The sequence below is a fragment of the Apteryx mantelli genome, chromosome 1 (genome assembly GCF_036417845.1).
Source record: "Apteryx mantelli isolate bAptMan1 chromosome 1, bAptMan1.hap1, whole genome shotgun sequence".
Taxonomy (NCBI): Eukaryota; Metazoa; Chordata; class Aves; order Apterygiformes; family Apterygidae; genus Apteryx; species Apteryx mantelli.
In genome coordinates, this window is record NC_089978.1 from 121,727,661 (window position 1) to 121,740,354 (window position 12,694).

A 12,694-nucleotide genomic window follows, 5' to 3' on the forward strand; every position below is an offset into this window, starting at 1 on the left:
TTTACCCCATACACATCTTCCTTCTCTAAAAAGGGATCTTCTTCTAAAGAAGCAACTGAACAAGTTAATCAAACAGCACAGAGTATGCCTGTATTTCAGGTATTAATCCACTCTAACACATAGTCTGAAAATTTGAGACAGGGAATCAGCCTTTCCCCTTCCCACATGCATGTTTAACATGCACAAAACCCTGCTTATGCACATCCATGCTCTGGGGAAATCACCATTTTTCCCTAGTGTTATATAGAGCAGCCCCCTTCTGGGACACAATTAGCAGTTCCTTTGTGGCTTCTTTTATCATACCTTAGCAACTCAAAGAGGCAAATTATTTTAGTCTTCCACTGAAAGCAGCTGTATGAACCCAGTGTGCTGCTCAGGATCTTGGGTTTATATGTGAGGAGCTTCTCCTGGCTGTTTTATGATGTGGGACTGACATTTGGAGAGATCTGTGGGAAGCCTTTGAAATAGCACAATGCAAAGATGTTGAGTACATCTTGAAAGAATCACAGGATAATTATAGCATATGTGATTAAAACAACTCCAGAAAACCTGCTCCCCACCTCCCTGTGCAAGTCAGCATTTTCACAGCAGGGCAATTAGCTCTACACAGTGAGTTCCTGCCATTTGGACTGACTGGGGGTTCCGGAACATCTGCTGAGAAATGAGACTTCTGAACCTGTGCAAGAAGCTTGCCTGTTCCTCTGGTGCTATAGTACACACTGGAGGGGGACCTTACTTTTGAGCAGTAGGTTGATATTAATAATGGATATTGACACCCCAGACTGATACAAGTCTATGAGTAATTGGTTTAATGATAGAAATTCATCTGTCAAGCAGTGTGTGATAAGCTTTCATAATACCTTCATAAGCCTCTGTTTATCTACAGGCTCTGGTCCCAAGGAATGTGCTTGAAATAACTCCTGCTTTCAGAGAATTCAGCACGCAGATTTACACTAGTGCTGCTGATTATCCAGTGCTTATAGTTTTGCTTTTCTACTGCTATGTGTTCATGTACTGAAAGGGGTACAAGATCTTTCACAGAGAACAATGCCTCCTAAAAGGTCTATACAGAGTCATACCCCTGTACTGGGCCTGGGAAGAAAGGTGCTGTGATCTGATTTTACCCTCGCTGAATAAGCATTCCGGTTGAGGGTCTTGCTCCCCCTCAGAGTCTCTCTGCTGCCATTCCTCTCAAGAGGTTTTGAGTGGGGCGTTTACTTTAACATCTCCACAGTGAGACAGGCTATCGCTTTTTTTATTTCTTCTCTGTAACATCATCCGTGTCCTCAGATGTAAATGGGTTTTCAGATCCCAAAATGATCATAATGGGAGTGAAAGGTATTTTTCCAAAAACAGGCAGAGTAGGGAAGGACAGAGGAAGAATTCTTCTCACCCATAGCATAGTATGAGTAGGCTACATTTTGGAATTTATCATTGCCTCATTTGCAAGTTTGATAGGATGTGAAAATACAGTAAAACCAAAAAAAAAAAAAAAAAAAGCAGCTGATGACATTATAACACATTCTTTGTAGCCTGTCTTAATTTTAAATGGACATGAGATTGCCAGTCAGCAGAAATTACTACAAAGTGGCTTTCACAGCAGAATCTCTTTCACCAAGCTGAGCTTGCAATCTGTATCAGGTTAGGCAACCCACCAAGACCATAAACACTTTGACGACTACTAAATTGAAAAGAGTACATATGCCAAACAACAGAGAGGTCATCTAAACATAAAAGGAGGAAGTAGAGGGGTCAATGAGTTGCAAATGTGCATCAGCAAAATTTGTCCTAACGGACAGAAATACTGCCGCACAACTAATTTGTTAGCATTATGTCCCAGGCATACAGAAAGAACTTGGGACAAGCTTCTGAAATAAGCACTTAAATGTGGCAACCTGCCTTGGTATCTTATTCCTCTAAGTACTACAGGTGGCAAAGGCCAAAATGAATGAAACAGAGATCAAGGCATCAGCAGGGGGTTGGTAATTTATACCTGCAGGAGTTTGTACAAGTATATATACATATATACATGCAGAATATATCATTTTAATAGGGAAGCTTTCTCAAATCTGAGCAAAGAAAAAACTTTTAACACTGACCAGCATTCTGCACTGAAGACTTCTCCACTGAGACTCTTCTCCACTGAAGAGACCATGTAATTTCAGACACAATTTAATTTTTGTGTTCATTTTTTAAAACTAAATCAAGTTATGGTAATGCAACAGCAAAAGAAATCTGCAAAATGTTATGTCAAATCAACTTGAAGAAACATCTATGCTTCTATACTTCTGCATAAGCAATTCCTTTTACTCTGTTAGCTGACATTTTGGATGCACATTTGAAGAAATGGAGGGAAGCAGGACTCTCTCTTGTGTAGTCTTCTCTGCAGCTACCTACCTAAGATCAGTTAGAACTTGAACAATCCAAAAAGCCACAATCATCAACTTTCCATTCATTTCTCAGGAAATCTCTTCCAGTATATATCAAACCTTCCCTCAGAACAGGCAAACATGGCAGGCAGCACTTGCTGGTCAAATACTTGAAGTCTTCTACTTGTCTTTATAACCAAACATATCCTCAGAGAATTCTCCTAGAATAGGCAATGGAACAGCGTGCAGAGCAGTTGGTCTGAGTTCACTGTTTTTAAAAGTACCATAATCATGTGCAGAGAACTCCCAAGGAGAACCCTGTCACTGTTCTCGCCACCCCCCTTCCAGGAAAGGGAACTCTCTTCTAGCAAAATAGAAGCAAGGAAGGTGGTGGAGTTGGCTGTAGAGTCCTAAAAAATGCCATGTTGAGTTCTGCACGGCTTGAACATACTACGGAGTTAATAGCTTTCTGCAGTAGAACACCCGAAACACCTGATGCACTTCTAGCATGCAGTACAATCCTGCAAATACCCAACCTCGCTACACTAGTTCAAAACAGCATTGGAACTCTTTCCAAAAATAGAAAAAAATATATCCAAACCACTCTGTTACACTCCATCAGCCTGCTACAGGACAGGAAACGATTCTCAGCTTGGTAGAGCAGAGGTAAGCTGTCATTCTGGAGGAGAAGTGACTCAGAACAGTCACTGTTCAGCAGTCTACATGAAGAGTGAACATAAAAGTTTGGTACCACAAGGCTGTATAAAGGGAAACAACTTGCTGAGATCAGAGGGTAGAATGGGAGGTGAGCAGAAAGAGGTGGGACTTATGTGAACACCATGAGAAGACTGCATTTTTTGCCACAGCAAGCAACTGTACAGCTTTTTTATCTGATTACAATCATGAAGAAGGGAATGTAAGCCTGAATACAGACCCCTTGCAGTGATGACTTATGGAAAAGACAAGCAAGACATTTTAATAATAGGGAACTTTTCATCCAGACATGAGATTAGTTTCCTCAACCTACCCATGAAGGCTGTGAATTAGGTAGAGCCTACCGATTTAAATAGTATAGAAACTGCTAGCACTCAGAATTTAAGCAATTTGTTCATGTTCATTCACTGCAGAGATAGGAATCAGAATAGCATTCACAAACTCCAAAATGTGGTATCCTGTTTTGGAAGGAGATTATGCACGCTCACTGCAAAGTAGCACTTTCACCAGTAAGGTTTTTCATCTTTTTTTTAAAGGAACAGAAAAGAAGTATTTTAATCTTAAAAAAACTGGCATTATATAAAACAGATTTTTAAAATGTATGCATCAGTACAAAATTATTTATTCCCACTTAGAAGGGCCATTCATTTCAAAGCAAGCAGTGCAGTTTCTTTAATCTGAGGCCCAAGATCACCCTCGTTAGATTTTCTTACCCAGGAGAGATTTTGTTTATTTCTGTATTATAAATGTAACAGCTACATTAGCCTTTTACGCAGTCTTTCATTTCTAAATTATTGTATACAGCCTACAAAATAGAAAATGGTTTAGCTTATTCACAGACAAACATGTTCTGCTGTTACTCAAATCTGATTGGTCTCCACAGATATATGCTGCCTGAAACTTAGTTTTTTTATGAGATTATTGTATGTCATTTTAAGGAATACTTTGCTCTCAGAGATCATTTTGGCCTTATGTGAATAAAGCCTGTACCTTCTCCAGCTACTTGCCATATATAGTCTTAATACTCTAACTTTGCATGACATCTACAGGGAAAGGAAGAGATCTGACCCAGAATGGGATTTCTGCCATAAATGGTAGTGATTTAGGGAGGTTTATTTCACTAATTCACCATCTTACGACTCGGCTTTTTACTGTCTCACAAATCAGACCAAATTTTCCCCAGCTCTGCACACAAGGTGTCTATCTGATTACTAGGGCTAATACACCCAGAAGGTAATTCTAGATTGTAAATTTTAAATAGGAGACATCCATTAGCATTATTTTAGGTTAGCAACAGTCACCTATTGGATTCATCTTATGCCAAAGAATACATCTTGTCCATTATTGCATTAATTTAATATTTGTTTTCAGTCTGTACCATGAATTCTCTGAATAAATCTCCTTCTGTACACTTCCATTCCTCCTAGATATTGATGAATGCGCTGAAAATACTTGTGCTCAACTTTGTGTAAACTCTCCAGGAAGTTACAGCTGCTATTGTGATGGCAAGAAAGGCTTCAAGCTTTCTAAGGACATGAAGAATTGTGAGGTAAAACTGCACTATGTAAAATTCCATGGGGAAAAGTACAAAGTTGGATATTTCTTTAGGACAGGGTGGTGTTAGATTAGGGAATATAGAAAACTATTTGAGAATTGATTCAAAATTGCTAAGAAAGTGCTGGGGACTCTAAGCTGTGGTTTGGCTCATGAAGCAAACCCAATAGGGATTTGGATGCCATTCAGTTTATGCATGCTCACTTACAGGAATCCTGTCAGGAGATGCCTGCCTTGGCCAGTCTTTTTTATTCCCTTGCTGCTTCCAAAATAAAAGCCCCAGCTTTCTCCTATCAAAGAGGTAATTCCTGTTCAGCTTACTCAGAGCCAGAATACTCCATTTGTCCATATGTTCCCAGGTTTTCCTTAGACTGCACAAAAGGTTTCACTCACTTTCAGAATTACTCTATGCTTTGCCTGTTGAAGAAAACTGGATTGTTTTCCACAGTTCTGATCTGCCATAAGATCCCTTAAGAAAAGTTCTTGGTAATATTTGCCCATGGAGAACATCTCATAGCCAAAATGGACTCTTACTCAGTTTGAGCATTGCACTTTTTAGTAGCAGAAAATTTGGAACTCCAGAGAATCCCAGTGAAAGGATTTTCTCATGAATGGTTCTCTGTATACTTTGAAAGGTTTAGGCAGGCTGAGACTTGTTATGTGAGGTGAGCTCAGATAACTTCCAACAAAAAAAAAAACCCCACACCTCTAACACAGTATAATAAAACTGGGCTTGAACAGTAGGAACAAGGTCTGGCACTGCACTAGTATGTATTTATTAGAATTTTTTCACTTTCTAAAATTTAATATCTGAACAACATTGGGAGTCATTGTATTTCCTGTTGCTTATTCATGGAGTAGGAAGAGCATCTTCTAGCCTCATTACATATTATCTTGCAATACTGCTGTTTCAAAAGTGAGTAAGCACGTATATGGAAGTTAGTTTCAGGCCTTTTAATTGGAAAAATAGTTTCAGCAGCTGAAAAATATATATGCAATCCAAAGACTGGTCATACTGGCCTACATAATATGCAGTGAACAAAATTCAGGAGGAATGCCTGTACATTTAATGAAATTGCTGCATCATGAATATACAAGTCAGAGTTTGGGAATGTTGATCATTAACAGTTTATCAGACTAGCAAAAATCCAGCAGGTTTTGAAAACAGAAGAGCCTTTCATACCTATTCTTGTTGTTTCTCTTCTGTAGTACTGGTATACTGCCGTGATATAAAAGATGATATACAGGAATAACTTTAGATTAGAAAGGCTCTTAGGCTCCTACTAGTAGTCAGAGAGACATGCACTCTGAAATACATTCTGCAAGAGCCTTTCTGCCTCTGCATATGCAGAGGCTAGTTCCCTGTACATAAAGGAATCCAAGTACTTCCTTTAGTCTCAAGACAAACCTATAGATAATACATGAATTTTGACAAGTGTTTTACAAAACAACAACAAAGGCAGCAGCGCTTTAGAGTGGATAGGAGCTAACTGAATTCAGTTTACTGTTTTACCTGTTTAAACTTACACCGCAGGTAAAATATACATTATCCCTAGATATAAGGGTCTCTTTTTTCACTGTTGGAATACAGAAGCTGTTTAAAACTTCAGGTACCTTAATTCCTGAAACAATGTACGTGCCAAAATTTTCTTCTGATAGGGACTGCAGCTGGCTGACTGTTGTTATTCACATTGGACTTTGCCTAGAGCATTAGGATTAATCCCAGTTTCACGTATTGTTGGGGGACCTTTAGTTGCCACAAATATTTAGAACCTCTCCTTTATAGTTTTCCTGAGAATATACATTAAGAAATTCGTATCACCACTAACAGTTTGCAGAAATATTAGTTCAGTGTTATTCCAGCAAGAAGCATACTGCTGATTGCATCAACATCCCTTTCCACAGCTCACATAAGAAGTGCATACAAGGAGCAGCCAGACTGAAATATTTTCTATTAATCTATTACTAAATCCACTTGTAATTGCTACTTTGTATTCCAGGTAAACAATTCTAATAGTACTGCAGATTGTTCAGCTATGAATAATTTATATCAGTATAAATAAAGGAAAGAAAAGGTTATTTCTTATTTTATTTAAATCTGCTCTGGCCCCATTTCCTTCTAACACCCGAGCGGCTCTATATGCCACACAACTTAAATAATGAAACCTGGCAAAACCCTAGCAGAAGGTGTCATAGGTCGCTGGTGAAAGGAAATGGCCTGATGAAAGACTGGAGGCCCTAATGTCTTGATTCAATATTAAATATTTAAATACTAGTTGGAATCAGCCAGAACTATGTTTCAACCTGAATTATCCTTGAACAACTTAGATACCTGGACACACCAACCCCCGCCCTGCAAAACTGCCCAAATCACACCACTTTGTTTGTACTTAGGTATTCAGATTAAAAAAAAAAAAAAAAAAAAGTCAGTCATTGCTTTAGAAGAACAGGACAGGCTAATAGCAAAGAACAGAAGTTACTTCATGAAATACCAGTGTGGAGCTGATTGCTTTTTTCTTCTCCATTAATTCCAGCCTGTTCCAGTGTGTATCCCGCTGAACCTTGAAAAGAATTATGAACTGCTTTACCTGGCAGAACAATTTATAGGGATTCCTGTTTTGTACTTAAAGTTTAAATTGCCAAATGTCACCAGGTAAGCATTTGCTATTGATAAAAGTATGGAAGGAAGTTACGGGCATTTGTTTCCATTAATTTTCTCAGAGTGCAGAAAGAGTGCACTGCATGTATAAATCATATCACCATCTCCCCACTGGTTAAGATACTTTTGTATGGAGAATGAATTAACTGAAGTTCCTGCATATACTAGCACTTAGAGGAGGCTGGTGTCATTTGAAAGAGGACAGAAAAGAGTAATGAGTCTGGAGTCAGTTTACAGCATCTCTTATTGATCGTACTCTATCTTTGAGCCAGCTCATCAGTATAAATAGATGGCAGCTTTCTTGCATGGTAAGACTGAAAGGTTTCTTCTAGATACCTCAGAAGCTGGTAGGAGGCAGTAGCAGATGTATCCCAGCAAGGTAACAGCACTCAGCTAGGGCAGACCTGCTCTGTCAGCATTTGAACATGATCACATCAATGAAGAAAAAAGTTGAAGTCATCCAACCATTACAGTCCAGGTTACTGATGCTGTTGTAGGGAGAGGTGTGTGGACTGTGAGAAAGAGAATTCAAAGAGATCCAGGCTTGAACATGCAAAAAAAGGGAGAGGGTTGATGGCAGTATGTATAATATGGATTATATAAAGGTCCCATGGATGTGTGGAAAAGAGGGCAAAAGATTGGTGCTTCTTCATTTACTTCGTGCTACTTTTCCTTTGAAAGAAAGAGATGGGGTTGGGGAAGATGAGAGACAGTGATACAGATACAGGAAGACATTCAGAATTTTCATCATAAAATTCAGATGTTATAGGAAAAATAATGAGCGTATAGCTTGCTGTTATATATGGGAATGGCTTAAGTTTGGATGTTGCTGCCACTTCTGCTTCGGGTAGAAGCTGTAACATGCTGTACACATACTGCTGAGAAACAAAACCAGGTGCAAATCCCCCTCTGTGCTTTCCTTCAAACAGCGTTCCAAGGACACCGATAAAGCACAGTATCGTGTCTGCAGTGCTGTCTGCGGGATTTCCTTTACAGCTGTCAGAACAATTGCCGATGGTAGCAATCTCTTTATTGCTCTTGAACTTCCCCACAGTGGCAGCTGAAATGGTAGTGTTCTTTGACTTACTGACCAAACAATTCCAGGGTAACAACAGGAGCAGCTGTTGAGCTGGTGATCCCCAGAGCCTCAGAACCTTCCTGAAGGGCATAAATATTGATAACTTTTTCCTCCGCTATGAATCCAAGTTGACCTGGCATTAATGCTCTCCTGGGGGACCTTTCTAAGATGATAAATGTTTGAAACTATCTTAATAGTCTCTGTGTAAATACAGAACGCCTTTCCGTGGGTTTATGTGAAAGACAATGACATCTAGTGGACAAAGGACAAAGAACAAGACTGGGAGTGAAAGTGACCCAGGGTCTCAATTACCCAGGGTCTCTGTCATCTTCAGCAAGTCCTTATTTCTGTATGCTTTCTGTATCCTTGCATCCTTAATCTATTTTATCTAGTCCAAAAGTTCTAGGAGACAAGGGCTGTTTCTTACTATGCTTACAATCTCTCTTCCATTCTAGCCAGTGCTGTAATATAAATAACAACTTTGGTATAAATTTTTATATATATATATGTATATATATGTATACACACACACATATATATACACACACACACAGAGATATGTTCATCCAGTTCCCAAGATGTAGGCAGCAAATCCTCCAATTAGAGAATGAAGTCTATAAAGACAGTAGTAACCAAAATGAATTGCTCAGTTATAGGACCTATATAGTCTTTGTTCCAGGACTGCATGTGGCATCTCCTTCCCATTGTACTAGAACGCATCATAGATCATTTATTTTTTTTCCCCACATTGTATCTCCACAGTATGCAACAGGAGTGTTACCTCTGTCTTCTTACTCTAGGGGCAAGTTATATCCCTCACATGCAAAGCTCATAGCAGAGTTGGGAACTGAAACAGAGGTCTTTCAACTCCCAATCCAGGGCTTTAGTCACAAGACTTCTCCCTGGATTCAGATGAACAAGGCTTGCATTGGATTCTGCTTTTGACTAATAGTATGCAAATATCACAACTGCACAGATACAGAGTTACCAAAAGATTAACATCTATGAACTTTGCTACCCTATTAATAGGATATACCTGACTCCTCAGTACCTCATGTATCCTTTCTTATTATTAAAATTCCTTCTTCACAATTCAGATTTTCAGCAGAATTTGATTTCCGGACATACGATGCAGAGGGAGTTATATTATATGCAGAATCCCTTGACAACACGGCATGGATCTTACTCGCTCTTCGTGATGGAAAGATTGAAATTCAATTCAAGAATGAATTTGGAACAAAAGTCACCAGTGGAGGCAAAGCCATTAATGATGGACTGTGGCATATAGTAAGCATAGTTTTCTTCTTTCCTTCCCTTCATTTAATACCTATGGGAAAGATCTGTTCTGATATATAAAGTTGTGAGAAACTAAGCAACTTTAAGAGGTTAAAAATGATGCCCCCCAAGGGGCATCCCCCAAGGATTTAAAATCAACCAAGAAATATGCAAGGATGCCTTACATCTTGGAAATTATGGCATTTGTTTAGCATTGCTAGAGATAATTACCACTAGCTGGCAACAGAGGAACAGAGAAAAAAAAGCAGCAGCAGAATATTAAAAAGTGTGATTGCATGAGTAAGTGCATAATTATGAGATACTTTGTCTAAAGGGCAGGATTAACTTTTGCTAGACCAGAAATCCAGCTTATTCTTCAAGCTTGCATACCTTATCTTTCACTAAGATGGAAGGCCTTGTTCAGTTATAGGGTCTATGAATGACATCAAGTTATTAACACCAGTTAGTATTAAAAAAAAAAAAAACTTGAATATTGCATACACCTCCTGTTCCATTTCAGTACAGCTTCCTTTAGATTAAAAGCCTACTTTGATGATGACCTCATTTTGTCCACATCCCACCTGGAGATTCAATTCTCTGTAGCAGGTTGCAGTAATATAGAGAACTGTATGCCAAATGCAGGTGGAATGCAGAGCAACTGTAGAAACCAGCTTCCAGCAAACTCTACAGAGCATTGAGCATAAAGCAAACTCTTATCAGTTGTGTAGGTTTTCCTGGGGGGAAAGAGGAGGTTGGACCAGGACATCCTCATCCCATGAGCATCCTTGGGTATGGGCAGTTACCATGATTCAAGCTTAAATATCCTAAAATAGTGAATGCATTAAAAACATTTAAAAAATGAGATATTTAGACATATATTATGTGGGCTTCATAAGGTATATATAATTGGTATTTTAAAATACTCCATTATGTGCACGTTGTGTGTATATATATGTAATTATTTATATTTAATTCTAGATATCAGTAGAAGAACTAGAACACAGCATCAGTGTAAAAATAGCTAAAGAAGCAGTGATGAATATTAACAGCCCAGGAACTCTTTTTAAACAGTCACATGGCTTCTTGGAAACTAAGGTGTACATTGCAGGATTACCTCGCAAAGTGGGCAACACTCTTATTAAACAGGTAACTCAAAAAATAAAAGTAATGCTGACTAAGACTGTTCTGCTCTTTGTGTCTTTGTGTGTTGTTTGCTTAGTAGTCACAGAGGAAAGAAGAATGGCATAAAATCTATTTAGAAAATGAAAACAGGGTTATTAACCTCTGTTTTGAAAATAAATATATAGTCTGTCCTTGGTTAGGTTTCAGTTATAGAAACACAATGCTTAGGGGCTAATCTGTCTTTCAGGATCCTATAGCCCATTTCCTAATACATCTCTGAGATTCCCTAGATCACCACCGCTTCTGCTGGCAGAGCATTTCACAGTGATTCATGTTTTTAGTGCTGGCTTTTGCTTGGCCCTGAATAGGTATGGAAATCACTGTGCAGGCAGCTTTCATTTTTATCAGGTTCTTTAATAGCCCAGGTTAGACAAGGCTCACGATTCACTCAATCCTCCACTCTCAGCAGCTCTGTCTTAGGCTGGGGATTGGTACAATCAAGTTGTTGCAATCATCTGCTTCTTGGTCTAGGTGCCCTCAAGCTAATTGGCAGTCTCAACAGAGGGGCAAAAACACTGAACAGTAGAGGCTACACTTCCTTTTTTAAAAACTCCATTTTTGCTCAAAAGTAAAGCAGAGAGGAAAATATGAAGACATACAACATCCCTTTACCTAATAGAAAGTCATTCCAGAAATTTCTTTGTACTTTCGTACAAAGAAAAGACAAAACATTGAACAAGGAACAGTGCTAGTGGTCATTGCTTCAAATTTGAAGCTCAAGCTCTCCTGTTTAGATCAGAACAGCTTTTCTATAGCTAAAAGGCAATCTATTTTGTACAGACTAGTAACATCAAAATGAGAAATGTTTATTAAATCAGGAGAACCTTTTGAAGACTGAGCTTCTACATGTATGGTATTTGTTTTCTCTCAGCATCAGTTCTGTAACTTACAGCATTGCTATCATTACCATTGGCTGCCCAGCTGATATGTAAAGTAACTCCTCATTATTAACAATGTTTTTAGAACAAGTTTGAATGCAAATACCCAGTGCTGTAACTCTTCTACAGATTAACCCTCGATTAGATGGGTGTATTCGTGCTTGGAATCTGATGAGTCAGGGACATTCTGGCGTAAAAGAAGTCATTCAAGAAAAACAAAGCAAACACTGTTTAGTCACTGTGGGGAGAGGATCCTTCTACCCTGGCACTGGAATAGCAAAATTTCATATAAACTACAGTAAGTATTTTTCTGTCTTCTTCTATATTTTTTGCTGGACTGGTGAAAGAACTGATGACTTGTAAAGAATCAACAGACTAAGCTATGCTCCGCTGCCTCTAGCAGTGATTTCAGCAACTTCTGTGAGAATTCTGCTTGAACAAAGATTCTGGTCCCCATTGTGTTATCCATTTAATTTCTGAAGTACTCTAGGTTAGGAAGCATATTCTTAACTTGCAAAGGATGGGCACAGTTGAACATCCATTTTCCAAAGATCTAGTTCTGCCCCATGTTTGTTGTTGAGAGGGCTATCATATTACTGACAGAAAAAGACGACTAGAGATGGAGAAATTGATCGCTGATACTTTTGTGTATGCAATTCTGCTTCTAAACAAGCATCCTATCTAAAGGTTTTGGATGCGTATCTCAGTTCTTCCTGAACCCAGACCTTTCTTACCTGACTTCCTGCCCTAAACTCTAATTTTCTAATCCAGAATCCCCTTCTGCATACCTGAAGGCCCAAAATGTGATCTCTCTTGAGCATCATCCCGAATCTCGTCATCCTTATACTCTTCCCCCATCTCAACTCTTATCCTACCCTTCAGACCCTCCGTGATCCCCAATCCTGTTCATCTCCAAACCTGCTAATCTTTCCTAGGCCTTTTCTTTAAATTCCCTAGCCCACTTCAGAGCTTTCTCCAGCTTTTC

The 12,694-nt window shown here is 38.9% G+C and overlaps 1 protein-coding gene across 4 annotated transcripts in view; it reads left to right on the forward strand.

Moving 5' to 3' along the window:
- PROS1 (protein S) overlaps window positions 1-12,694 on the forward strand; it is a 42,581-nt gene that overhangs the window by 16,499 nt on the left and 13,388 nt on the right. For all 4 annotated transcript variants that reach the window (XM_067300446.1, XM_067300443.1, XM_067300437.1 and 1 more), the window contains exons 8-12: window positions 4,511-4,632; window positions 7,172-7,290; window positions 9,472-9,661; window positions 10,628-10,795; window positions 11,839-12,007. In XM_067300446.1, coding sequence (XP_067156547.1) covers window positions 4,511-4,632; window positions 7,172-7,290; window positions 9,472-9,661; window positions 10,628-10,795; window positions 11,839-12,007 — 768 coding nt within the window. The remainder of the gene's footprint in view (window positions 1-4,510; window positions 4,633-7,171; window positions 7,291-9,471; window positions 9,662-10,627; window positions 10,796-11,838; window positions 12,008-12,694) is intronic.